Here is a 26768-nt window from a genome sequence, read left to right as displayed (position 1 = left end):
CTCTTTGTGGCCCTCCCCTGGACTTGCTCCACCAGCTCCCCATCCTTCCTGTGGTGGAGGCCCAGGCCTGAATGCAGTACTCCTGTTGGGATATTCTGCCCATTTAAAAATGTGCAGAAAAAGGGAGTTCTGAGCAATAAAATCAACGTATGTGAGATGGATCAGGCTTCCATAGAGGAAGCTAACTGGAAATGAAAAAATCTTCAGCAAAACAAGCAAATGCTTAATAAGGGGGAAGAAAGCACGCTCTTTGTCAGATCCTGGGGCAATCCATCTCCCTGTCAAGGGTTCCTGAGATCGTATCACACTCTTCCTCCCCTTCTTCCAGGGCTTCCTGCGAAGCATCCAAAGCCCTTATCTTCAAAGCCCTCCTGGCCCCGTGCCTACCCCTGGGACACCTATGGCCCACACGTCCTTCGCCGTCCCACGTTCCCACATCCTCCAGGGCGAGGCCCGCTCCCTCCCAGGCCCGGTTCCCTCCACCCTGCAGGCGGGGCCGTGCCTCCTTCCCTCCTCCCTCCCTCCCTCCGCCGCCGCCCCGCCCGTGGGCCCGCAGCGGCAGGGCAGCCGGGCGGCAGGCGGAGCGGCCGCCCCCATGTCGGGCCCGCGGGGCGCCCTGCAAGCCTGGTGCCGGCGGCAGTGCGAGGGCTACCGCGACGTGGAGATCCGCGACCTCAGCTCCTCCTTCCGCGACGGCCTGGCCTTCTGCGCCATCCTCCACCGGCACCGGCCCGACCTCCTGTGAGTACGGCGGGGCAGGCCGCGAAGCACCGGCCTCGCGTGGGCGCCGGAGCCGGGAGGCGGCGGGGCAGGAGGGCGGGCAACCGCCGAGGGGCGGCGGGCCCTTTGCGGACCCCTCGGTCCGCTCTGAGCTGACCCTGCGAGGGCGGTCCCCTCTCCCTGGGGTTGTTCAGCCGGTGACAGCTGTCCTAGAAGCTATGTAGCCCAGCCGGGCTGCAGCAACAGAAGGCTGGCCAGTGGGATAGGGAGGGGGTTATTCCCCTCTGCTCTGCCCCATCTGGAGTGTTGAGTCCGGGCCTGAGTCCCCCCATACAGGAAGGATATGGAGGTGTTGGGGTGGGTCCGGAGGAGGATGGAAGATGCTCGATGGTCTGGAGCACCTCTCCTGTGAAGGTGGGCTGAGGGAACTGGGTTTGTTCAGTTTGGAGAAGAGAAGGCTGCGGGGTGACCTCATTGCAGCCTTCTGATGTTTGAAGGGAGGTTATAAACAGGAGGAAAAACAACTTTTTACACAGGTAGATAGTAGTAATGAGGAAAGGTTTTAAACTACAGGAGGGGATGTTTAGATGAAATATCAGGGGGAGGTTTTTCACTGAGAGGGCAGTGAGGCACTGGCACAGCTGCCCAAAGAATCTGTGAATGCCCCTGGAGGTGTTCAGGGCCACGTTGGATGGGGCCCTGTACAGCCTGATCTAGTGCTTGATCTAGTGGTTGGCAGCCCTGCCTATGTCAGGATGTTTGGAGCTAGGTGATCTTTAAGGTTCCTTCCAACCTGAGCTATTCTATGAGATTGGCATCCCTGTCCCAGAGACCAGCCTGCTCCTCCCTGTGTCAAAGGCAGCCATCCTGAAACACGCAGAGTCCCAGGCCAGGCAACTTAATATGGTTGCTTTCAGCCTGTTTTCTGCCTGGGCTGCAGTGAAAGCTGGAGGTGGCAAATGCAAGCAGGATTGTGGAGCCCTACTGGGCTCCCCCAGCAAGCGGCTTGTCATTTGGTTACTTCTGTCCGTTCGCCTGCCTTTTTGGAATGGCTGTGAGAGAAGAGGGAGCAGGAATTTAACCAGGCAGCTTGATGGTTGCTCCAGGGCGCAGTCCCGCTGGAGAAATGGCTGAGCTGCTAGAAGGAATCTGCCCTGACCTGCCACACCATAGCCCTGCATGCCACAACACTGCTGGGAATCCACCTCGAATCCTTGGTAGGCCTTGCAGCGCAGGTTGGCTTCACTCCACCTTTCCATGTCTCTGGTATGCATGTGTGCACGTACACCTCACCTGTCAGCAAAGTTTTCCAGGGTGCTGCATCCCCTGTCACGTTCTTCTCCTTGACTGCTTTTTTCTCAGCTGAGGCTGCCCAAATTGGCCATATCCTCTTTTTTTGAGCTGGCCCTGGGGTGGCTTTTTTGTAACAACAGCAATGACAGTGACAAAGTCAGTCTGTAGTAGGCAATGATGCCCCTGTGGAGCTGCAGTGCCCATGTTCTTCGAAGCAGAAGCTGCTAGAAGAGGTAAGATAGAAACTAGACTGCTGTCTGACGTGTTTCAGGTGGCCACCACAAAACTTTCAGTGTGGTATTCAGGCACCACTAAGAGCTAAGTGGTTCAGTGGTTTTGCATCATTCTGGGTATTTAGGGAGCCATGTCCCACAGCTCCTGTGTTTCTGATTATTTTTTAGTGAGTGGCACAGCAGCTGAGAACTGAAAAGCAGAGACTCAGCAAAAGCTCACAGTGAAGGCCACTAAAACCACCTGATTGTTTCATGTTAACCATATTTACTATCCCATTAAGCAGCAGCCGCTGCTCTTAAGTTGTCAGTGGGCTTAAATTGGCTCCTGGCATATGTCCTAACTAAATGCTTCACAGTTCTGCACGAGCTGCATTGTAAAGGCAAAGCCAGGGCCTTACAAGGACATGGCATGTTGTGGAAGGATTTTCACGGAGTGGTCAGGGGTGGAGTTGTTTCATCCAATTTCAGCGTCTTCAGCCTGCCCTGATTTGGAAGTGGGAGGATGGGATCAGAGGCAGAAGATCTCCTGATGGCAGAGGAAAAGTAACAGCCCTCCTTTCCTTCTAAAGTGCTTTCAGACAGCTGGGTGGGACCTACTAACACATTTCTGACCTTGCACAGTCCTCCTTTGAGAGGGGCTCTCCCAGCCCTTGCAAGACCATGTTATTCCTGTAAGCCCAAAGCTGAGGCCCATCAGCGTTCAGCTGCAACCCCCTTTCCTGATGACTTCCCACTCAGCCCCAGATCGGAAGCGTGAGCACATCCTCTCCTGTACCTGTGTGATGCTGCTGCTCTGGCAGCCGGTCCCTTAGGGCTTGCTTTTGGTGCCTATTTGTCTGTACTGGTTGCCTCCTTTTGGGCAGAGGCTCTCTGAATGCTGGGAATGAAACCCTGAGGAAGAGAAAGGAGAGGTCATACAAATGAATGAAGCTTGATTCTAATGCCTCTCTCTCCCTGTCTGTGAAATGGGAGCAGCAGAAGCTTTGCCAAACCTGCTCCCTCGGACACAACCTGGGAAACGTAGATTCAGTTTGCCCTAACCATAGTCTTGCACTGAGACACTTAATCTCTCCTTTTTCCTTGTCAGCTAAGCTGGAAGTGTCCAGTGCAACCTGAGAGTAAACTGCAGGGATTAACGAGTTTGTTTACTTAGTGCTCCAGAAATCTAAAGCATGAAATTAATCTTTGCAAGGCATTTGCTGCAGCATAGTGAAGCAAAAAGCATCTTTCGATGCAAGCTGTACAGCCTTCCTGGAGCTTGGGGGAGCCAGAAGTATGAGAGAGCATGGCATACAGCTTGTGAGTACAGAGGCAGAGACGGAGGCTTGAGGGAAATAGGAGAGGAAGAGCCTTGTGCTGGGAACACGGCTGTGCGGGTTTGGTTACGGGCAGCATCACAAATCCCATTTGTTCCTTCTCCTGCGTTTCCCTGACAAGATCCGGAAAGCTGAAGGCCTCAGTATGCGTTGTGGCCATTTGAGAGCTTGTGATTTACTTTTGAGGAATCCAGGAATTGGCTTTGGTTTTAGCTGAGCAGTGCACCCTTCCCCCTTCTCCGGGTCTGCTGTGCTGGCTGGCAGCTGCCCTAAACCCCAGCGTGCTTAATGGCTCTGCGAGTATCTAATTAGGTAAGGGCTTGAGATGTTATTTGCATGGATATATGCTGCAGCGTTTGCTGATGGTTGTCCAACTGGGATAGCCAGAGTGCCTCCTGCTCTTCCATCTGACGCCTCAGTCTGGGTTTGGTGGGAGAGGAGTTTGAGCAGGGCTGTGATCAGGGCAAAGAAATGATGTAAGCTGGAAGAGGCAGCAGAGGGGAACTGAGTGAGCCATAATCCCCAGGGCCTCCCTCTGATGGGATTCAATATCTCTGGTAAAAGCTGAGAGCCTTCACTCCTGCATTAGTGGGAAAAGCATGTTGTATTCCCTCGCTGCTTAGCCCCTGCCCTGTTGCCTCTGGAACTTTGTGTCCTCTCCATTACTGTCTATGTTCCCAGGCAGACTTGGTTTTCTAAAATGGCTTTGATTTGCTGGGCTGTCGGTCAAAATCACCAGCCCAGGCCACCAAGGAGCCTTTGAGCTGCACCACTCCCATATCCTGAAAGCAACAGCATTCAGCATGAGGGTCAATAGTGTTTTGAGGGCGGGTGATATATAACTTTGCTGCCATCACTTCTCATGCATTTCCAAGCTGGTATTTTCTTTTTTTTTTTTTTTCTTTTTGTAAACAATAAATATAGCAAAGTTAAAGGAGTTCTCTAGGCAGAAAAGACTTGGAAAAACCATCTCCCAGTGGAAACTGGCTATAAATACAGAAAAGGCACTGCTGTTCATATTAGAGTAAGGACTGCAGCTGAAAGCTTTCCTCACCAGCATGTACAGAGGGGAAAGCTTGCGGTGTTTTGAATAGATTCTGACTGTATTTGCATGTGCTTTCGGGAAAGTGCTTCGGTGCTTAATGCTGAGCTGGAGGTCCAGCCCATCTCTGCCTTCCTGCCTCACTCGCTCATGCTGCAGTTTCATTTATCTCGGAGGAAGCTGCACCAGCAGCCTCTCGCTTTTGAATGGAGGAAGTATAATTTTATAGTGTGGCAGGCAACTGGGAAAATCTTTCTGAGCTCATCAGAGACTTCCTCTGCAGCCCTGGGAAAATGGCAGCTCTGAGAAGAGGCCGAGTGCTGCCGTGCAGCAACCATGGCTGTGGGGACAGTCCTAGCACCTGGGTGGGTCTGATGGGCATCAGAGGGAAAGGCAGTAAAATCCCAGCGGGGATGGAGGGAGAATGGTCCCAGAACTCTCAAGTGGCTCTCAGCATGCACATGTCTGAAGATTCACTGTCTCACCCAATTTTTGCACGGGCAGTGGGATATGGGAGCTCTCGCCCCTCTGAGCTGAATTGTGCAATCCCTCAAGAAGGGCTGTGCCTTCCTGGGTCTGTCTCAGACTTTGGCACCTTTCTCTGGACCATTGGGTTTGTTTCACCTGACCTTGAGCCTCTCTCGGCCATCTCCTCCCTTTGAATCTCATGCTGCACCGCTGCATTTTGTTGTCTTGCAGCAAAGCTGAGCTCATTGACAGGAAGGGGCTATATTCAGTGTAGCATGATGCTGTTTTCATGCGATACTCACACAAATGTGCAGAAGGCATAAATAAGTCCTTCCTGTATTTCTTCCTCTCTACGGAAAGCCTGCAGACCATTTTATTTCTCTCTGCCTGCTATAACCTGGCTCCTCTGATAAGGGCAGCTGCTTTATGCCTGGGGTCAGGCTGATTTGATCTCCTGAAGGGATCCGAGGGGACAGGTGAAATGCTACAATGGGAACTGTTTGGGTTCTTCTCTGTGCTCCAGTATTTCTGTCATCCATAACCATAGGGGCAGTACTGAGAGCTGGAACGGCATTTCAGTTTCCTGGCCACCACCCATTTGGGATTTGCTTTCTTTTTTTAATTGCAATTTCCCTTCAGTTTCTTTGTTCCTTTGAAATCCAAAATCTTCTTTACCAAGGTTTTATTTATGTAGGCTGTTACGTGTTGAGTTGTTGTAACGCCTGAGGAAGGTTTTCTGTCCCATGAATCTTTCTGCAGTGGCACTGGGGCACTGTTTCTCATTTATTTGTGCTTTCTCATTTCAGAGACTTTGATTCTCTCTCCAAGGATAATGTCTACGAAAATAACCAGTTGGTAAGTCCCTGTTATACCACACACAAAAGGAAGAAGGAACACAAGAATGGCCATATGGAGGTCATGTAGCATGGGAGAACTTAGGGACAGTGATAAGGGGATGAGAAAAATCCATTTGTAAGCCACAGGCAGGAGCTTGTTCAGAAATGTATGAAACGTCAGCATCCAGCCTGTACAGAAGAGAAGGTGAGATAGTTATCCAGTAGTAACCAAGATGACATCACAAGGGAGGATTAAAATGGTGCAACTCTTTTTTTCCTTTGTTCTTTCCTTTTAAATGGTCATGTATGTAATTGCAGAAGTGATGTGCTTCTTGTCACAGGATCACTGTCCTTGGCCTTTCCCAGTGCTGGCCAACACTCTGTCAAACTCTTCCTTGAGGACTCTGGTGAAAAACCACTTCTGTTCTAGGGCTGAGCACCCCTCCCTGTCCCAGGGCAGTAGCTGAATGATGGGACCACTTGGGTGGGAGCTGTGGGGGCACAGAGAGCTGAAATAACTTCAAGGAAAGAACAGCTGCAACAATTTCTTCCTTTGCTTCTAATGCCTTCTTTCCAGTGAAGCAGCATGCCTAGGAGCTTCTGTCTGTCTGGAATGCCATAGGCTTACTGCTTCATCTTGCCCAAGGCCCTCCAACTTCATTTGTAGGTTATTTATCAGAGAGCATCACTTTTCTCTCCTTAGCACCTCTTTCTCTCGTTCCTGCAGGCCTTTGAATTGGCAGAGCGAGAGCTGGGCATTCCAGCTCTGCTGGATCCCAATGACATGGTCTCCATGAAAGTTCCAGACTGCCTCAGCATCATGACTTATGTGTCTCAATATTACAACCATTTCAACAACCCCAACCAAGGTGAGCTCCTTTTCCTTGTCACCAACTTCCAGTTTGACCCTGCTTGGCTGTATGGAGGAAAACAAGAGGCCCCACGTGCTGACTGAAGTCTTGTGCAATCCCTCCATTCAGTAAATATATCAGATCTTCCTGTTCTTAGCTCAGAGCTTACTTTCCTGTTTGTGGGGTGCACTGCATCTGTAAATTAGGTTTTATGGGAAGAGGGGCTGACACCTGAGAAGGAATCCTGTATGGGGGTTTTGGAATTCAGCATTTGTGGGGTCCTGCAGCCATTTTGAGAGGTGGATGTTTGAAGGCTTGTGGGCATGGAGGTAGTGAACTTATATTCCCTCCTTCCTGTGGGAAATAGGAGCTGCATGTGTTCTGTGGGGAGGGGAGAGGGGCAGAGAGTACTTGCCTTTTTTGGATCTTGCCAGTGAGGAGATCCTGGCACAGGAGGTGGGGTAGGGCGAAGTTTCACAACGCATAGACAATGATTTAACAGCTCACACTCCAGGAAAAGAAACGCCTTGTTTCTCCTCCCTCCATGCTGCATTCCTGCCACTTGGGCTGGGTCACCCCTGGCAGGCATCAGACCCCTTTGTGATCTGCTTTAACTCACTAAAATGGGAGATAGGCAAGCTGCCTAACACCACTACTTTTAATCACTTTGGTAAGCTTAGAGTGAAACACAGGGAGGAGAACCAGGGTGGAGTGTCTCTAAATCAGCTCATCTGTCCTTGCAACTGCTGAGTTCTACTCTGAGACAGCTCTTCCAGGGCATCCCTCCAGGGTGGAGACCAAGGCTTCAGGTCTTCTCTGCTCTCTAGCTACAGCAACGTCAACCACAACATCAGATACAACTTCCACATGCTTGATTGTGAGCCTTCTCAAGGGATGCAGGCCTCCCAGCAGGGGACTTTGGGAACTGTTTTAAGTGCCAGCCTTGACAGGCAGGGGATCCTTTACAGACATTTTGTCTGGCTCATTATTAGATTGTGTTTGTCTTTACCCCCTGAAATAGGCACTGAAGTGTCAGGAGTGGAGAGGCCTGTGTCACAAGGCTGATTTTATTTTTTTCCTCCCCTCCCCTTCCCCCACAAGCACGGCATGAGTCACTGCCCTCAGCAGTGCCTGATCCTCCTTGCCTTCTGTCCCCAGCCAGAGTCCCTCCGCCTATGAAGCGCCCAGCTGCTGCTGCCTCACCACCTCTGCTGGCCCACAAGAAGCCTGTGGCTGCGGTTGAGAGTTCCTCAGCACCACAGGTACCTGATTTCGTGCTTCAGAGTTAGCCTGAGGCATTGGTCCTCCCTGCACAGTGAATGAGGAGAAGGGAGATGTGATGGATCTGTGCAGGGGGTTAGCTATGTGTTTTGGGGTAGGAGAGATGTTTGAGATGGATATGTGGGGAAGTTAGCTGCGTGTTTTGGGATGGGTAGGGATTTGGCACCTTGGGGACTCTGCTGAGAGAGTGCTTTCTCCCTAGAGATCTGTGGACTAGAATTTGGCAAATGTGGCAGGCAAGAGGTTGATGGGGAATGAGGACCTGGGCTTGAGCACCCAGCACACTGACATCTTCCTTCCTATGGAAGGATAATGCTGTGGATGAGGAAGGAGCAGGAATGTGGGATTAGGTGAGCAGAAAATATGTTTTCTGCTTTCTTGGTTCTTTATTTCATGGTTTGGCAGGTATCTGGGATGGCATATTTTTACTGAAGCACAAGGGGATCCTCCTTGCAGGTCCCTGCTGCCTGGGATTTTGATGAGTCCCTGCACAGCCCTTCAGCTCTGCCTCTAGACTGGGAGAAGGCACCTCTTGCAGAGAACTGGGGTGCTTCCTTCTGATCTGGGAAGAGGCAGCCTGCCTGTGCCTGGACTTGGGTGGTGTGTGTTGCTGGACCCCGAGGTCAGCCCCTGTGCTATGCCATGCTCAGCAATGGGCATTGCAGGGGCAGCAGCTGCTGTGGAGGGGTCACAGACTGGGGAGCAGCTCGTGGCCCCCACACTGAGCTCCTCGTGTGTCCCATGTCAGGACGATGCCCCCGTGGAGCCGGCAGAGCTGTCTCAACGCACCACGCTCAGCAGTACCTGCACAGCCTGCCAGCAGCACGTCCACCTGGTCCAGCGCTACCTGGCTGAGGGCAAGCTCTACCACCGCCAGTGCTTCAGGTACGTAGTGGCCAGGCTTGGTGGGGTGGCTCTCCTCAGCAAGCTGGAGGTCTTTTGCACACTGCACTTCATCTCTGTGTGTCCTTGGGCGATGGGGAGCCTTGAGGGAGGGTGGTTTGGCAATGGTATCCAAAATAGTGCTGAAGAGGGTGCGTTTGCCTGGCTGCCCTCCCAGATGTCTGACTTAGCCCCTTGTTTACAGCCCCGCTCCCTGCCCTTCCCCCACTTTCCCCCAATTTTTCCCACTAGGCTGACTTGGAATCCCAGCCCTTTATGCTTCTTCCACTCCCCTAAATCAGGATGTTGTGCCTCTTTACTACCTTCCTACCAAGTAACACTTCCACGACAATGAGGTCCAAGTCAGGACATCAGCTCTGCAAATCTCTTTCCTCCTATGCTCCACAGCCTCGACTGGATATACAGGCTCCTCCAGTGCCTGGGGTGGTACTGAGCTCTCAAGTAAGCACACAGGGAGCTGCAAACCATTGCCAAACAGGGGATCAGACGTCAGCAGCTCTGTGGTTACTCCCTGGGTGCAGGTCCTTACCTGCAGCACCTATAAAGTCATTTCACTTCGCTTTCCCTGCTCTGATGATGTTGGGGATGAGCTCTCTTCTGTGGGCCACAGGATACAAGCCTGTAATTGGGCAATTGGCATCTGAGACCAGAAAAGTTGAGCCACTTGAAAGGTGCAGCATCTGTCTTGGTGCAGCTCATGCCCCTTCAGACTGAACAGCGAGGTCCCTCTAATTTTACCCTAAGCACTTTTTTTCCCTGTGCTTTCTTTGCCTTTTTTATTTTTCTCGGCTGATTCATGGGTGCTGTTGGTTCAGAAGTGTCCTCTGGCAACATATTCTGTGGGTTCCCAGAGATAAAACCAAGACAAACCCCTTTCTCCCGTTGTCGAAACTTGCTGCCTCTTCACTTCATCCTACCCCTTCCCCCTGCTCCCATGTCCTTGTGTTTCTGCTCTGCATTTCAAAGGAAGTAGCATTGAAGTGGTCACACAGAGCAGAATTCCTCATCTAAATTATCTGATTGCAGCATAGGGCAGCCAGCTGCTGTGAGCACCAAACATTCAGACAAGAAGAAACAAGCTTAGTTTTCATGAAGTGCTTGATCAGCCCCTTGCCTTTGGCTCTTTTTCTTGTACATAATCCTCCTCCCTGCCCAGATGGGAAAGGGCTGAGCTGGTTGCCAGTGCCATGTATCACGATTACACCTGTAGGGCTTCATTAGGGAGGATTCAAAGGCTCAGTGGGGAAAGAGTGGGCGATCCAAGAAGATGTTGGCAGGCAGTGAAGGATGGGGAAACTTAGCCCAGTTTCGACAGGCAAGGCAGAGTGAATGTAAGAATAGCCTCTCTGCGTCATTCCCTGGTCCTTCCAGCCAAATACCTTCAGCCTTACAATGGTCAGCACATACAAGGGTGCTTCAGACCATTCTTGTCATGCTTGTTGCTTCCCCTCGCTATTCTTCTAGCTTCCAGCTTAGAGATTTCCTGAGTCAAAAGTGATACCATTTTATTTAATACTCATATTTATTTTCTGATGTTGTTTTTCCTCACAGACAGTTGGCAGTTCTTTATTCTTTCTGAGCTGAAGGAGGAGCCCAAATGCATGCAGTATTTGAGCTGTGAACTCAGTATGGGTTCATACACTGATGTGATGATTTTTTCTGTTCCTCTCCTTTCTAGCATAACTTCCCCAAGATTGTACAGAAATGGAAACTAACCCCGCAGTCCTGCTAAGAACTCTTGAGTGCCACTCCAGACTTTTTCTCAGCTCCATTTTCTTTCCAGGTGGGCAGGATAGCATTTCCCATCTCACGGGGCTCTTTCTTCTTGTTGGCAGGTGTAAGGAGTGCTCCAGCACCTTGCTTCCAGGGTCGTACAAACCCGGCTCAGAGGCAGGGACTTTTGTCTGCACGCAGCATCGTGGTAAATTGGCCATGAGTGGAAAGATGGATAGGAGGCTCAGCCTGGACCGACAGTCACCAGAGCTAAGAACTGAAGCTGGGGCCAGCAGCGTGGGTGAGGACATGCACCCTGCAGGAGCAGAGGTGGGGAAGGACAACGGCAGTGTTGTGGAGACCGTGGCAGAGACCCAGATGCCTGCAGAGTTGCCAACCAACCCAGAGGAGAAGGACAGCACACCAAGCAGAGCAGAGACAGCCATACCCTGTGCAGGAAGTGGGGCACCCATTTCCCAAATTCCCCCCAGGCCTCCTCTTCCCAGCAAGCCCTTGATGCCCAGCCAGGACAAGGCTGGCTCACTGGATGGACAGCATAGACACACTCGGCCTACCCCAGCCCCAAGGAGATCCACAGATGCCCTCTCCCCACCAGCCTCACATCCTGTGCCCCGACCCAGGTCCACCATCCAGGGCGAGGCCAGTGACAGTGGGCCTGGTATGGTGAATGGTGAGAGAACTCAATGTTTACTGTTCATGTCCACAGCAGTCTGCAGCAGCTTGGATGAGTTTCATTCTTTCCCTGCAGCCTGGTGCCCTTATGTTCCAATTAAGACTTGTGCTCAGACACTGAGCCTTCATCTGCCCCTCTCCCCATAGTAGAGAGAGCAGCACTAAGATTCACTCCACCCTGCCCCATTGTATTTCTTTAGAGCTGTCCGGAGGGCACTGTCAGCCTGGAATGAAAGTGGCAGTGCTGGGGCAGTGTGCAGGAGTGGGGACACAGGGACACATGAGTTCTCCAGCTGCAGCTCCAGGATGGGAGGGGGAGAATAAGGCAAGGGTGGTATTTGGGAGAGACTAATTGCAATGACTGTGGAAAAAAGGCTACGAGGTTTTTAGAGAGTGGGAATACACAGCCTCCCGCAGATAAGAGATAAGAGGTGCTTTGTGTTGATTTAACCTCTTTCTATATGTCCTTTTGGTGTTGTGACAGTCTGACCCTGTGTCTTTCTAGGTAGGGTACCTGAACCCAGTCCCCCTGTCCCAAAACCCCGAGGGAGACCCTGCTCCTCTGATCGGTACGTCCTTCTGTTCACAGATCACCTGGAAACCCCATAGTGAGGTGGGGCTGTGGGGAGGGCTCAGCTGTGGTCTCCTTACCCACCTCCATCACCATCTGTTCATGGGAGGATGTAGTTCATGCTCAGGTCCCCTCCCTGGCTGCTGCCAGCCTGGCACAGTCAGGCTGACAGCACTTGTCTCTGTCTCCAGGGTCTCTATCCTTTAGAGTTTGTAAAGAGCTTGGGGGCTTCGGGAAGGCAGAAGGGTATTTCTGTGGTTCCTTCTAAAATGGCCCTGCTTGTGCATACTGAGAAGGTGACACTTGTCTGCCTTCTGGAGGGTTTGTCCAGGAAAAGATCCATTGCAAGTACATTGGGGGTGCTTGGTTGGAGTTAGTACTGTTTGCACCTACAGTGCTCTTACTCAGGAACCTGCAGGCACTGATGTTCATTCATTCTTGTCTGCTTTTGGGACTGAGGTTTCACATGTGCACTGCATTCACGGTGGCCAAAGAGCGGGTGTGTGTGGCAAATGGTGGTCGCTTTCCCAGTGAACAGTGAGCTGTGGGATGTGCCATTGAAAGGAGCAGCAATGCTTCCAGCTGCAGCAGTTAGCAGAGAGGGGTCTGTCCCTTGGACACGTGGACTACAAGGTGACCAGGAGAACTCTGATATGTGGAAAATTAACCTGCAGAAGGCAGATCTCAGCTCCTGCTTCCTCCACTGTACAGAAAGCAGAGTTGAGTGAAGGAACTGTTGCCTTACTGCATATAACTTAGCCTTTATCTTACTGCTGCTTAGAAGATGGAGACTGTAATACTCAGAAACTGAGGTGCTCCATGCCATGGATGAGTCAAGCAGGCTGTGCCCCTCAGGACCTTAGGTTTGCCCCCAGCTCATTGCAGAGAAGGAGCCGATTTGTTTCTGGAAAAGACTAGGGCCTCTCCAGATGAGAAAGTTGATTTTTAGTATGGGAGACATCCTGCTCCCTCCGTCTGTTCCTCAGTGGGTCTGCTTTGCTGTGCCTTACCCTTCTTGCCTGTCTCTGCTCTCTGCCACCTCTTGCTATCTTTTTATCTGTTCTTCCAGTGCCGGAACTGCTGCCAGAGCCAAGGATCCACCGTGGATGGCCTTAGTGCAAGCAGAGCCCAAGAAGAAGCCTGCTCCTCCTCCTCCCCCAGGGAGCAGCCATGAGACCCCAAGCAGGACTTTAGAGGAGGAGGATGGGGAGGAGGTGGGGAAAGCCAGGAGTGAGGAAAGCAGATCTGATGCCACGGAGCCCAAATCATACAATCCCTTTGAGGAAGAGGATGATGAGGAAGAGGAGAGCATTGCTGCCCAAAAGAGCACACCTGAGCAGGAGCAGAGTGAGACTGCTGCCAGGCCTCTGCACCCCTGGTACGGCATCACTCCCACTAGCAGCCCCAAGGTGAAGAAGCGGCCAGCTCCACGAGCCCCCAATGCTTCCCCACTAGGTGAGCTCTCCCCCCAGCCCCTTGTTCCCCCTTCTCACTAGTTCCCTTTGCATGCATCCCTGCCACTAGTATATAGCCCCATTCTCTTCTGGTTGCCTCACTTTCTCTGAGCTCTCCTTTTGCTTTGCAGCCCACCACCCAATCTCCAGGCTGTCGCACTCCGAGCCGTCATCTTCCACCCCATCTCCAGCCCTCAGCCTTGAGAGCATCAACTCTGAGAGTTCAGCTAAGGTGCTGGGTGACACCGACGAGGCTTCTGTGCCCAAAAGCTCCTCGGAGCCCACTGTCCACACACCAACGGCCACCAAGACCTCTCACACTGACACTCCGCTCACCAGCGTCTCCTCCAGCGAAAGCCCTGCTGCTCCAGCCAGCCTCTCCACCAACTCCTCCTTCTCCTCCTCCAGCGAACTGGCCAGCTTCAGTGGGGAGGTGCAAAATAGCACCCCGCATGCCAGCAGGAGCGTCTCTTCTGGCAGCTTAAAGACCAGCCCCAGCCGGCTGCCCCCCAAGCCTCCTGCCGGTGCTAGCCCTACACCCATGCTCTTGGCATCAGAAGGAGGTACTGGGAGCCCTAAGCCCTCCTCCTCACCCAAGCCACAGCTGAAGGTGAGGTGGTGACCTTCGTCCCATCAAGATCAGGGGCCTTTTCTTCCCTGTCTGTCATTCGGTCAGAGTGGGGATTTAGTCCAGCCTTTCACCTTACACAGATTTGGTATGAGGCCTCCCAGAAGCAAAGCTCAGGTGTGTGTTAACAGTTAAGTAGTGGCTGTGCTCATACTCTGCCTGTTAGTATCTTATTAACATGTTTGTTAGTAAGTAAGTAATGCTTGTTACAGGGAAGCTGGGGACCTGATGCCAAATGTGAGGACAGCCATTTATCAACCCTTGGCTAGACTGCCAGTGGAGATCAATGCCGTGTTCCTCCTCTGGGAAGGTGTGGTGTAGGACTGACTGTAGGGCTGCCTCTCTGCTTGGTCTCAGCTGTTGGGATCGTTTCCCTTTCCTGGCTCCTCATGTGTATCTCACTTTGTCTCTCTGCTCCAGTCCTCCTGCAAAGAGAACCCCTTCAACCGAAAGCCATCGCCTGTTGCCTCCCCCTCTGCAAAGAAACCTCCCAAAGGCTCCAAACCAGTGCGTCCTCCTGCACCAGGTCACGGCTTCCCACTGATCAAGCGCAAGGTAAAAGAGACCTTGGAAGCAAAGAGGGGCAAAAGCCAGCTTTGTATTATGCCCCCAGGACCATAGGTGTGTTTGCTAAGCCCTGGGTTATCTTTTCAACATGCAGCTAGCGTGCTGATCTGTGTGTGGCTAGGGAGGATGATGTCTTGCCTAGATCCCACTGATGATAGCATCCTTGTCTCCCTTTGTTTCCAAGGTGGGGTGGGGATTACAGATCCTATGTTAGGTGAAGTGTCCTGTTGTTCCCTCACATCCATTAATGAAGACGAACCTTAGGGTTGCCCTTGGAAACTGGAGTTTGATGGTAATAGAAGTCTCTGCTGTGTGGTTTGGCAGGTGCAGACAGATCAATACATCCCTGAGGAAGACATCTACGGAGAGATGGATGCCATTGAGCACCAGCTGGACCAGCTAGAGCACCGTGGGGTGATTTTGGAGGAGAAACTTCGCAGCTCTGAGAATGGTGTGTGGGCTGCTGTGCTGTCTGTGGGTGTGGGGCCAGGATGGACCGTAGGGCTGCTCTGTGTCCCTGCTGGTGTTGGGGATGGAAGAGCACGAGGGGCAGGTTAGCTCTAGCTGAGTGGTGACAGCATTCTGCAGCACTGGGGATGTCTCTGAATTGTCCTTTTGTTTGGCAGACAGCCCTGAGGACAGCCTGCTGGTGGACTGGTTCAAACTCATCCATGAGAAGCACATGCTGGTGCGCCACGAGTCAGAGCTCATCTACATGTAAGTGTGTGTGTGGCTGGGGCACTGATGCTGCTCTGAGAAGTCCTGGCTCAATGTTACTAAAACTGTGCTTCCAGTGCTTGCCTGGAGAAGTGAGGGAAAGAGGGCAAGCAGGCAAATGCATCCAAACATATTAGCACTGACCCACTTCAAGTCACCAGAGCATCTCCTCCAGAAAGTCCTCGAGCAGCCAGGGTTTGTTCTAGGTGGCAGCCCTCTGCCCTTTTGTCTATACAGTCAGACCAGCATCTTGGCCAGTTTTTTCCCAGGTCACCCTGTATCTTGGTATGTTATTTTGCCTCTCTAGAGTTTTGCAGTGATTCCCAGCAGTGCCTCCTTCTCTTGCAGCTTCAAACAGCAGAATCTGGAGCAGCGACAGGCAGATGTGGAATATGAGTTGCGTTGCCTCCTCAACAAGCCAGGTAAAGCATCACTCAGGCTACCTATGTTTTTTCCCTGGAGTTTCATCTCCCTTCTGTCTCAGTGGGTCTGAGTAGAAGAGAGGCAGATCTTAGGAGATAAGAGCACTGGAACTCTTGTCATGTCTCATTGCTTGCCCTACCCTCATGCATCTTATCCCTGTGGAGGAGGGAGTGGAGGAGCCTGACACTTCACGTACTGGGCTCTCCCTCTGCAGCACCACTGCTTTAGCTGGCCCTACAGCAAGTTGGGGTAGAAGGAGGTCATAGTAGGGGATCTCTACCCCAGGCTCCTTCAGCCATTTAATTGCCTGTTTTTCTTTGGGGTTTGGTTGAGTAGAGAAAGACTGGACTGAGGAGGACCGAGTGAGGGAGAAGGTGTTGATGCAGGAGCTGGTGACCATCATTGAGCAGAGGAATGCCATTGTGAACTGCCTGGATGAGGACCGGCAGAGGTGAGCAGTGAGGTGTGCTGGGACGAGGAGTAGGGTCTGTCTGACTCAGCACCACATGGGTGGCTCATGGGAGCATCCCAAGGTATCCCTATTTCTGAAGTCTTTCCCAGGCTTCCTGGTTCTTGTCTCCTTGAATGGCTTGTGTGGGAATGACAGGGCAGTAATGGTCCAGTAACGGATCTACACTTCCATGGCTTTTAAGCAGGAGGTTCTCTAACGTTCAACAATACAGCAGCTGTTTTCAGGGTTGCATTGCTGACCTGTTTCCGGGTGTTTCTTTCAGGGAAGAGGAGGAGGATAAAATGTTGGAAGCTATGATTAAAAGAAAAGGTAAGAAATGGAATTTTGGAGCTTTGGTTTCACTGCTGACCTCTGCAAGGGGCAGCATAAGCCATTTGTAAAGTTGTGTGCATGAGAGTGATGTTATTCTGTGTATACTCTGGAGCCTTTGCTGCGGAAGCATTAAAGTTTGGGACACAGGTGTCACCCTGTTGTCACAGAAGGAAGTGTGTATGCAGAGGAGGGCTTTATTCATTGTCCCTGTTGTCGTGTGTGTGTACAAACCATCACCATTCTACAGTAACAACCCTCCTTTGCGACTCCAGAATTTCACAAGGAGGCTGAGACTGAAAGCAAGAAGAAGGGCAAATTCAAGCCCATGAAGGTGCTTAAACTGCTGGGCAACAAGCATGACTCCAAGAGCAAGTCGCCCAAGGAGAAAAGCTAGAGCAGAATGCCAGCAATGGGAGGGACGTGCTGCCTGACCACCCTGGCCTCCCACAGCCGGCTGCCTGCCAGGAGGGGCCTGGCTCCCTCCACTCCCCTTGCCTTTCCCCTTCACTCCACGCCAGGCACTGGCATGGTCGCCCCAGGAAGACACCGGCCCTCTGTGCCCGCAGTGGTGAGTCCAACCCAGTGCTCCCCTTCCTGAGGCTGCCGAGGAGCCTGAATTTCCCCTCTAAAGCCTCACTAACAAGGCGGGGAGAAAATGGATTCGCTTTTCAGAAGCGTTGCCCTGTCACGTGTCCTTGTTACTGACTGAGAAGCAAGATGAGGAGTTTGGTGTTCGTGAGAATACTTGCACTAACTGTTCCCCTCCCCTACTCCCGCTCTTACTGTGACAGCTCCGTGTGCCTCCAACCTCTTGCGCCTGGCTACCCCTCCCTGCCTGCCCACTCTTGTCCCTTTCCTGTGCTATTTTTTAACTTCAGGAGAAAAGTCTGATATTAGAATCAGGATTCTTTAGGTTTTAAATAAGTACAGTCCAGCATCACAAAGCTCTAAAGCCATAGCCAAAAAAATAACCGGGGCCCTATTTTGAGCTGTCCCCTCCCACTGAAGGCTTTTCCCCTTGAGCATTACAGGTCTGAGAGGACCCAAGGGGACAGTGTACATCTGCTCGGATGTAGCCTGTGTGCCCTACTCAGGATATCTTACCCCCACTGCTGCTAAGCACCACTGCCTGCTGCCTTCAGGGGGAGGGAGAAACATTCCTTTTCTAGGCAAGGGCAGAAAAGCACAAGACTGACTTAGTGCCGGTAATGGGCAAGCCTGTGCCCCTGCTCACCAGTGCCACCCTTGAGTGGCTGGAGAGAACTGCATGGTCACAACTGACCTTTCCCCAGTTTCATCTGTATGTACTTTAAAAACATGTGAAGAGGGTTTGGCTGGTTATTTTTTATGCCTCCTTTTCTACATGAATTCAAACTTGCCCTAAAACTTTTAAAACCCTTATTTTATTTGTTGTACGTGTGCGTGTGCGTGTATGTTGGAGGAAGGAAGAGGGGAACAGCATTCTTTCAGCTTTCCCCTCTTCCTTCCATTTTTGTTTCTTGCCTTCTCCTCCAAGCTGAGGAGCTATTTATTGAGTTGTTTTGTCAGTTTGAATTAGACATTGACTTCCATGGGTGTTTGGTTGGTCAGCTGTTTGTCATGCCTTCCCATTAGCAAATTAGTCATGCCAGCCCCGAACAAACTGCTGCGCTCCCTTCCAAAAATACAGCAGGCTTTAGCCAAAACACTTTTAGAGCAGTGCCTTGCAACATGGCTGGCGTAGCGTTCTGTAAAAAGATCTATTTCCCAAACCCTGAGTGACCATGGGTGAGTGGCAGCACGCCATGCCACTTGCCATAATACCCCAGCAGGCTGATCAGGAGCAGGGGTTGGGGGGTAGGGGAGGGATCTTAATGCACAGCTCTTCTCCAAGGAGAAACAAACCTATGCTAGAGCCTGCTGTTGTGTCACTGTTGCCATAGGCTATCAGGATTGCAGCAGCCTGACACCCCTTGACCCCATGCCTGGTCAGAACCTTGATTGGGAAATTATGCTGTACTAACTCTATGACTTCCATTCATCTGGTCAGAAATAAATAATGGATTTGAAAAACAATCACAGCTTAGGTTTCTTATTCCTGGGGACAGAAATGCTGCCTTCTTATGGAGTGGCTGACGAGTACTGCTAAGAAGCAGATGATGGGAATCTTAATTTCTAGTTTCATTTTGCTGGTTTTTATGTGGGAATAAAGGGGCATCATGCTTCAGCCTGGTGAGTCAACAGCCATTTCCAGGCTCTGTGGGAAGCTGATGGCTATTCAGCATACCATGCTTTCAGGAACCAAAAAACCACAGCAAGCCTGCTGCAAAGATCATCATGCTCCAGGCTGAAATCCCCTCTCCCCAACCCCCCATGCTGCAGCTGTGTTCCTGAGCGCCTGCCCAGTTCAGCTGCTGCTGAGAAGTCTGCTGATGCAGTCATGCTGACCTGCAATAATGTTGGAGGCTCACATTTGTGCAAGGCCAGGCGACTGCATCTTCCTCCTCACACGTGTCAACACAGCCATTCCCAGGCTCACGTGGACTGGAGTGGGTTGTAGATGTGGGTGGTGATGTGTTTGCAGAGTACTGCCACCATAAACCTCTGCCTCTGGGTAGATGGAGGAGAAGGGGTGATGTTTTCAGCTGTGCAGAGTGCTGTACTCTGAAACAACACAGACTCAGAAGGAGGCTCTTCTTTGTCGTGCTTTAATAGCTGCTACTGTGTTTTCATCTATTTAAGGTTGTAAAGTGTGAAGGGATCCAGAGCATGGGGAGGATTTATAGCAGCTTGCTTCTATTACAAGCTGTGTACAAATTGTTCCTGCCTTCTGGCTTTAGGCAACAGGTCACACTGCCCCCTCTTCAGGAGAACCACTAGGAGATGGGCAAGGCACAGGCCAGGCCTTGAGACACCAGTGCCCAGGGCCTGGGAGAAGAGTTGGGAACAAACTGCACTTGTGTTTTTTCCCTTGCCTAGTCAAGGACACCAGATTTGTTCCCACTAGGAAAGTCTTTTGTCATGATCTCTTTCACTTCCTCACTTCTCTTCTTGTCAATGATCTCCATCTCCCGTATTTTCTGTGAAGCACAAAGGGGAAGGGCTGAGTGAGAATGCCAGGAGTAGTAGTTTTTTTTTCTTCCCCTCTCCTTTTTTCTTTTGTCAGCTCCAGGAACAAAGGTTCTCCTTCCCTGATGAAGTTACATGTAGATGTGGAAAGAAAGGCTGAAAAATCACAATACCTGATTTCTCAAACTCATGCCTGCTTTTAGCTGCAAAAGCAAACTCTCCCCACCTATTTCCCCCTCGGCTGTCAGAGGGAGACTGCTTGAAAGATTCTGACATGGGTGATGCCCTCAAGGCACAGTGTGGGACCATTGTTGCCGAGAATCTTACATACCTGTGAGATTTCAGTGAAGATAATTCCCTGATACTTCTTGCCCTGTCCTAGGGCTTCCATCTCTGCCAGGAACTCCCTCCTCTCCCGAACTTCATTCACCACTGACAGACAAGAGAAAACACTGTGGAAACAGGATCCAGCCAAAAGGCAAGAAAACACCTTTCTATCTGGCTGTGAGGCCTCAAGCCCTAGTTCTGCTGGAACAGTGGCCCCACAAGACAGGAATGGTATCTATTCTGATACCTACACATCTTGCCCAGGCCACCAAAACACTCTGACAGTCCCTTACATTTTTGTGGAAGCCCTTCTCCCCTGCACAGCTCCCTTCCACATCCCGCTTTTCTTTGTAATAGACAATTTGTACAGGCAATTCTCATTATTAGGCTGCTGTCAATCTGTGCTGCCCTGGTTAAGGAAGAGCTGGCTGAAGTGCTCACATACATAGGAGATTCGTGTACAGAGACAGATAGGCCAGAGCTGCGTTATCCCAGAATACTCTGCAAGCCAAAGTACACCACTGCTAAAATCCTGCTCTGCATTTAAGCTCTACTTCTGTGACTGCACTGATCTTGGAGTCAAAGTAAACAGAGCCAAAAGCACAGTCAGGATGGTTACACTGAGTTGTGCTGGCTGAAGAAAGGATCCACAGCACGTGGGCTTTCTGCCCAGGCTACCCCAGCAATTCACTAGGTATTCCTCTGCCACCAGTTTGTCTTGTGTGGGCAATCCAGACAGCTTGCATCTCCCAACAAAACCACTGCAGTGTAACTTCTGCAGGCAAGGCCAGATCACAGCATCTCAGCAGTTAAGTCCTTCCTCGTGGAACCTGGCATCTGTGCCCTTTCACTGTGGGCTTCAGATTTGTGGCTGCACAAATCTGTCATCCCAACCCTTGGAGGGCACAGCTGCCCAGGCCACCTCTATGCCTTCCTCCAGATCACACAGAGACATACGTTCTTCAAAGCGGTCAAGCTCAGGCATCTCCTCTTCCTTTGTCTGAACCAGTTTCTGTTTTGCTCGGTGCTCCACCACATCCTTCCCAGTTGCTAAGATATTTTGGAGCCTCTGCTTCTCCTTTTCCAAATCTCCTGTGAACGCCATGGATAAAAACGAATTGTTAGCAGTGTGTCCCCTCAGCAAGGAGCTGCCTGCCCTGCTTTGCTGCTAATGGCAGAGAAAGCATGATGTAAGTGATGGTGCAGCCCCAGACTGAACCATGCTACACATAATAAAGGGCTAACCAATCTGACCTCTGAAGTTCCACCCATGTTTACAAGGTAGAAAATTATATAATACACTCTTGCTACACAAGGTTATATGACTTCCTGTCACCTACTGTCCCCATAGTCAGCAGGCAGAACTGTGAGCATTTGCAGCAGGCGCTCCCTCAGAAGTCTCTTTTTTAAGCATCTTTGAAGACAGAAAGCTTGAAGAATAATTAAGAATATTCCCTGTATAATCAATGAATATTAAGATGCTATAATTACAAAATAAACAAGAGAGGCAAAGCAGATTACGATAACAAAAAGAGAACAGATAGAAAGCTTACGTGTATTCTGGGCTCACTTAAAAAACTCCAGCAAAGTGGATCTCCAGAAGAGATCCTTCCCCCCTGGTAGCCAGCTCTTAATTAGGTCTAGGAGAGATGGAGCCAAGCTCCACCCCTTCCGGCAGCACAGGTGAATTGCCTTCAACTGTGCTCCGGTGGCTGACTCATTGCTCACCTCAGGTGATCAATCAGAGGTTCAGTCTGTGGCTCAGCAGTTCCTATACACTCCCTAAGGGTCCTGAAGTGTTAGACACAAGCGAAAGAGAAGAACTGGGCAGCACAATTTATTTATCTGCAATGCTTGCTTACTTACGCCTTGCCTGTGGCTTGAATTTCTCTCGGGTGTAGGCATCTCCTGCCCGGCAGACCTCAGCAGGCCGAAGATGGGGTTTAGCTGACAGCTTGCTTGGCTGACGGCATGGTGGGAAGGAAGCAGGAGGTGAGGGCACTGGTTCTTGGCTGGAGGTGGGGTGGCACTGGAGGGGCAGAGAATCTCCCCCTAGAGAACAAACCCAACATATTGATGTCAGACAGAGGAGTCTGAGCAAGTGGCCCCAGCCTACTGCCAGCAGAAGATCATAAAATCATAGAATGGCTTAAGTTGGAAGGGACCTTAGAGCCCACCCAGTTCCAAGCCCCTGTCATTGGTAGGGCTTCCATCCACCAGGTCAAGCTGCCCAGGGCCATCCAACTTGGCCTTCAGCACCTCCAGGGATGGGGTACCCACAGCTTCTCTAGGCAGCCTGTGCCAGTACCTCACCGCCCAGTGAAGAATTTCTTCCCAATACCTAAACCAAATTTCCCCTCTTTTAGTTTAAAGCCATTCCCCCCTGTCCTATCACCATTATACAGTGTAAAAAGTCTGTCTCCATCTTTCTTGTAAGCTTCCCTCAAGTACTGGAAGGCTGCAGTGAGGTCTCCCCAGAGCCTTCTCTTCTGCGTGCCAAAACAGCTCCCCAAGCCTGTCTTCACAGGATAGGTGCTCCAGCCCTCTGAGCATCCTTGTGGCTTTCCTCTGGACCCATTCCAACAGCTCCATATCCTTCTTGTGTTAGGGGCCCCAGGCCTGGACACAGAACTCCAGATGGGGTCTTACAAGGGCAGAGCAGAAGGTGACAGTCACCTCCCTTCACCCTTCTGCCACCCTTCCTTTGATGCGGCCCAGGACGCAGGTGACCTTCCAGGCTGCAAATCCTGGTTCCACAGAAACCTCACACCATCACATCAAGTCCCTTGGGGACATCTCAATGAGCACCCACAAGAAACATGGAGAGAACAGGACACATCCCCCCAACCAAGCAGAAGGTGAATGCCATCCCTCAGTGCGAGCAGCAGAAGCCATTCACCACAGTGAAGGAGCTGCAAGTGGGCACCACTCACGCCTCAGGCAGTCCATCAGGCATCGCCTCTGGAAACTCGTCAGCTTCGACTCCTCCATCAGGGCTAAAAAACAGCAGCTACGTGTCACCACACAGCCCAATGGGCTCCCCGGGCCCCACAGCGCCCAGGACAGAAGCCAGCCTGGGGGGAAACGCACTTACCTGACTGCTCCACATTGCAACCTTCCCCGCGTTCCCGGGGCCTTCCCTCCCTCCCGCAAAACCCGTTACCTCTCAGCACCTCCCGGGTCTCGAGGCTGTACCGGGCTCTGCCTCTTCCCGCTGATCTCCTTCCCGTCGACGAGGCCATGGTTGGTGGCGACGTTGGGAGAAGAAGCTGAGAGATCGGGGCGGGCAGAGCGGCGTCCCGTCTCCGCGGCAACGGCGCCGCCGGGCTACTTCCGGAAAACGTTGCGTCACGTGTCGGGCGACCGGAAGTGAATCGTACTTCCGCCGGGGAGAACGGGAGCAAGATGTCGGACAACGAGGACAAGTGAGAGCGGGGCTGGGGCGGTGTGAGGGCTGGGATTAAGGCCTGGGCCTACCGCCGGCTTCAACGCTAAGCCCAGGCCTGGGTCCTGTCCCCCGGCCTCGGCGCGTTGTGCAATGTGTGCTTGCCTCTCTCCCGCAGCTTTGATGGGGATGACTTCGATGATGTGGAGGAAGACGAGGGGCTGGATGATCTGGAGAACGTAGAGGAGGTGGGTGCTCTGCAGGACCCGGCCGGCTGGCCTGCTGCTGGGCTTTCAGTCGACCTCTAACGGTGCTGTGCTTTTCCCAGGAGGGGCAGGAGAACGTGGAAATCCTCCCCTCCGGAGAGCGACAGGCAGCGAACCAGAAGCGCATCACCACCCCCTACATGACCAAGTACGAGCGAGCCAGAGTTCTGGGCACGCGTGCCCTCCAAATTGCGTGAGTATTCTTATCTGTATCCCGGCCATCCCTACACATCCATATTGTAGGACTGCGTTCTTCTAACGTCTCTCCCTGTTAAAGCTCTTTCCTTTCTTCCTAAAACCTCATGTGATCCTTTGCCTGGCAGTTGAGCTTGGGAATCACCATCTCTGTCAACAGCGAAAAGCAATACTGCGAGCTGTTAGTCACACGTGAATTCTGAGTCTCACCCCAGCTGACGTTGTGGGTTTTGTACCTATAAAACAAGATGCTCACACACTCTAATGAGCTCGGAGGTCACAGGCAAACAGAGTGGGTAATGTGGCATTGTGGTTCTGGTTTGTGCCTTTCATAAGGCAGCCAGCATGAGCTGGGAAGCTCGGAACTACTTTTACAGATTTCAGTTTTGAGGAAGGGATACTCTATAATATCATTAATTATTATCACAAGGCTGTAAAAACTCTAGGAATGGCATAACCTGAAGTTTGAAGCGTATGATTTTACTGTGGCAAACTGTACATTTGCTAAGTATTTGGAATAGTGAAGCATCACTTCTAATAGTAATAACATTTAAATTCTCTTTTAAGTACTGTTAAGGCTAGCTCCCCTCAAATTTTTCCTTTTACCTGTCCAGATCTGTTTTAATATTGCATGCCAGAAAGTTTTGTGATATATATATATTTTTTTGAAGTACCCTGTAGGTGAGATTATTGGACTGTGTTGAAATTGTGCTGAAAGGAGTTTTCTGAGTTTATCTTAGCTGCATCCACCCTGAAAATTATGCTGATCTGACTGACGAGCTTCTAAATGATCTTTGCTTAATGGTCGCTTTGCTGAGCTATTCTTTGCCCGGTTATTACTCCAGGAAGGAATTCTGTGTGCGTTCTTTCAACTGGTGGCAGGCCAAAAGAATGGAAGAGATGAAATGGGCCAGTGCCAGACGTTTCATCCAAAACACTGGTGCCTGGTCTGTTTCACTTCCATGTTCTGCTTATGGTGTTGACTCTAGGCCAGCAGCAGCCCCCCAGTGGCCTTACACACACATAACGTGAATTTCTGTTGCTTCTGCTGCTACCTGAGACAGATAATTGTCAACTGTGCTTTCTCTACTTTTACAGCCCTTATCAAAATGCATTTTTTTTTCCCTCTAGAGATAGAGTGCATCGTAAATCTAACCCTTCATTTTCCTTTGAAGAAAGCCTTGAAGATGCAAGCAAGTCAGATGCCCATTTTATAGTGTTTCAACTCTTTATTTTTATAGACCTACTCTTATTTTTCATGTTTAAGTACAGCACAGTGAGACTAGACAGGTGTGTATCTGACCAGCACTCAAGTCCCAGCTGACTAGCAGAGGATGAGGGGTGGATTAGGAACATTCAAATGAAAACTCAGTCCATAGCTGCTTGGGGAAAACAGAGTGGATAAGAGTGCAGTATGCAGTTGTGTGCCTAGCTGTCCCTTCTGTCTTTCTGTGCATTCTTCCTGTGTTCTCTCAAACGGTTGTTGATGTTTGTCCCAGGATGTGTGCACCTGTGATGGTGGAATTGGAAGGAGAGACAGACCCGTTGCTGATTGCCATGAAAGAACTCAAGTAAGTCCCAGCCCTTGGCAGTGTATGTATTGTTTTCTGTAAAGCAAGCAATCCTCTGCTTATCTCAGCACTTAGCAACTTATTCCATGCGTTATATTCCAAGACAACCTTCTTTTTCATTAACAGGGAATATTGCAGTTGACTTCTGCTTTCCCACCTTGTACCTTCTCCACAGCTGCTCACTTCAATCCCAGGAGTTCTTGCAAACTCCTAATGATGAGCAGTGCTCTGACCTCTTGTATATCAGTCGTTTCTATGATGAGAGCCCAAGATCCCCGTGAGGAATCAATTTAATTCCCTGAAAGGAATCTATTTGAAGCAGCCTTCTGAGCAGACCTGTGTTCAAATGAATTGCTGGCTTAAATAAACAAAATTAGGGTCAGCTTGGTGATGTGGAGACTGATAAGAATGTTGTTTCACTGCACCCTTTGATACTTGGCTTATTGTGCTAGCAGGAAATGCACCTCTTGCTTATGGAGAGATTCCTCTTCTGTCACTGAACACATAGTTTCTGAATCACTACTTAGAGGCCCACAGCAGAGTGGCCCACAGTTTGCCAGTATGGTCAGCAGATTACTGTGTCACAGGCAGGTATCCTTCACCAGAGTAACTGGATTATTTTACTTACTAATTCCCGTTCTTGAATTGATTTGTCCCTCTGCTCAGAGCATTGCAGTTGCTTTTGCAGACTTTATATCTATTACAGCTCCCTTTATCGTTGCCAAAACCTCTATGGGTTGTGTTCCAGTCAGATCTCCCAAGTTCAGCCTAAGTTGGTTCAGGTCACCACCTGAGTGTGTATTCTAGAAAGCAGTCAGGGTATGACACAAAATACAGTGGCATCCTGTGCTGTGCCAGAATTAAATTGCAATTCTTGGCATGAGGAAGCTGCTTTTGGAAAAACAGCAGCTCTGGATGTCATCGTTAAAGCACTCTGTTACTTTTCAGGTCTGATATGGTTCTAAACCTGATCCTCTGGTTAGATTCTGGACCATCTAATTATGTTTTGCTCTTAAATCTGCTTCCACTAAGTCAAATTGTATTCAGTGCTTTCTTGCTTTCCAATTGGAACTGCTGTTAGCAGATGTTGTATTCCTGTCAGTCTTTGATTGTTTTGAGACTTAAGATGCTCAGTGCTTTGCACTTACAAGGGAGAATTTTGTTGAGACTTTCCAAATCACCGGTACAACATAGGTCTACCATGAGCTTCCTGAAGTCAGCAGTGCCATTGCCTGCTGAAATGGCATAGTGGAGGCTGTGGCATTTCTATTCACCTCTCTCTCCTCCCTCCAGAGCACGCAAGATTCCTATCATCATCCGTCGTTACCTGCCTGATGGGAGCTATGAGGACTGGGGTGTGGATGAGCTAATTATCACAGACTGATCGGCCTCTGGCTGTTGCTTTTGATTCTTTCCTTCTCCAGCAGATGTTTCTATTTTTGTTTATATTTGTATAAATAAATTATAAATTCTTTCTCCTGTA

The 26768-nt window shown here is 50.6% G+C and overlaps 3 protein-coding genes across 5 annotated transcripts; 2 read left to right on the top strand and 1 right to left on the bottom strand.

The window, feature by feature from the left end:
• Positions 1-595: 595 nt before the first annotated feature.
• MICALL1 (MICAL like 1) lies at positions 596-18548 on the top strand. Of its 2 annotated transcripts, XM_042837732.1 has the most exons (16): positions 596-741; positions 5879-5927; positions 6636-6777; positions 7918-8021; positions 8789-8925; positions 10779-11347; positions 11855-11918; positions 12990-13375; positions 13506-13984; positions 14423-14557; positions 14894-15020; positions 15196-15286; positions 15635-15708; positions 16046-16160; positions 16444-16490; positions 16766-18548. In XM_042837732.1, exons 1-16 carry the CDS (start codon positions 596-598, stop codon positions 16885-16887), a joined length of 2787 nt encoding a protein of 928 aa, XP_042693666.1. In that variant the 3' UTR covers positions 16888-18548. The 2 variants fall into 2 exon arrangements, with proteins under 2 accessions (XP_042693666.1, XP_042693667.1); XM_042837733.1 differs by lacking the exons at positions 596-741; positions 5879-5927 and having other exon boundaries at positions 6696-6777; positions 7922-8021.
• Positions 18549-19159: 611 nt separating this feature from the next.
• CUNH22orf23 (chromosome unknown C22orf23 homolog) lies at positions 19160-23189 on the bottom strand. 2 transcript variants are annotated; one of them, XM_042837734.1, is made up of 6 exons: positions 23032-23189; positions 22802-22864; positions 21735-21920; positions 20826-20960; positions 19873-19973; positions 19160-19552 (listed from the first exon to the last, which is right to left on the bottom strand). In XM_042837734.1, the coding sequence occupies exons 1-6, from the start codon at positions 23108-23110 to the stop codon at positions 19448-19450; spliced, it is 669 nt and encodes a 222-aa protein (XP_042693668.1). In that variant the 5' UTR covers positions 23111-23189; the 3' UTR covers positions 19160-19447. The 2 variants fall into 2 exon arrangements, with proteins under 2 accessions (XP_042693668.1, XP_042693669.1); XM_042837735.1 differs by lacking the exon at positions 22802-22864.
• On the top strand, positions 23188-26768 carry POLR2F (RNA polymerase II, I and III subunit F). Its single transcript, XM_042837736.1, has 5 exons — positions 23188-23293; positions 23432-23501; positions 23582-23712; positions 25214-25285; positions 26579-26768. Exons 1-5 carry the CDS (start codon positions 23274-23276, stop codon positions 26667-26669), a joined length of 384 nt encoding a protein of 127 aa, XP_042693670.1. The 5' UTR covers positions 23188-23273; the 3' UTR covers positions 26670-26768.

This window comes from Centrocercus urophasianus, unplaced genomic scaffold (genome assembly GCF_019232065.1).
Source record: "Centrocercus urophasianus isolate 14NV4802_14NV808 unplaced genomic scaffold, USGS_Curo_1.0 seq_73, whole genome shotgun sequence".
NCBI lineage: Eukaryota > Metazoa > Chordata > Aves > Galliformes > Phasianidae > Centrocercus > Centrocercus urophasianus.
Note: the sequence above shows the minus strand (reverse complement) of the source record. Positions and strands in the feature narration are given on the sequence as shown.

Bases quoted from the DNA above. Each gene is read 5' to 3' on its own strand.
- MICALL1 (XM_042837732.1), top strand. From the start codon at position 596: ATGTCGGGCCCGCGGGGCGCCCTGCAAGCCTGGTGCCGGCGGCAGTGC. The intron at 8,926-10,778 runs GTACGTAGTGGC...TCTTGTTGGCAG, and splicing joins TACCACCGCCAGTGCTTCAG to GTGTAAGGAGTGCTCCAGCA. The intron at 11,348-11,854 runs GTGAGAGAACTC...GTGTCTTTCTAG, and splicing joins TGGGCCTGGTATGGTGAATG to GTAGGGTACCTGAACCCAGT.
- CUNH22orf23 (XM_042837734.1), bottom strand. From the start codon at position 23,110: ATGGCCTCGTCGACGGGAAGGAGATCAGCGGGAAGAGGCAGAGCCCGG. The intron at 22,865-23,031 runs GTAACGGGTTTT...GCTGTTTTTTAG, and splicing joins GACCCGGGAGGTGCTGAGAG to CCCTGATGGAGGAGTCGAAG. The intron at 20,961-21,734 runs GTAAGTAAGCAA...TGGCGTTCACAG, and splicing joins ATTCAAGCCACAGGCAAGGC to GAGATTTGGAAAAGGAGAAG.
- POLR2F (XM_042837736.1), top strand. From the start codon at position 23,274: ATGTCGGACAACGAGGACAA. The intron at 23,502-23,581 runs GTGGGTGCTCTG...TGCTTTTCCCAG, and splicing joins ATCTGGAGAACGTAGAGGAG to GAGGGGCAGGAGAACGTGGA. The intron at 25,286-26,578 runs GTAAGTCCCAGC...TCCTCCCTCCAG, and splicing joins ATTGCCATGAAAGAACTCAA to AGCACGCAAGATTCCTATCA.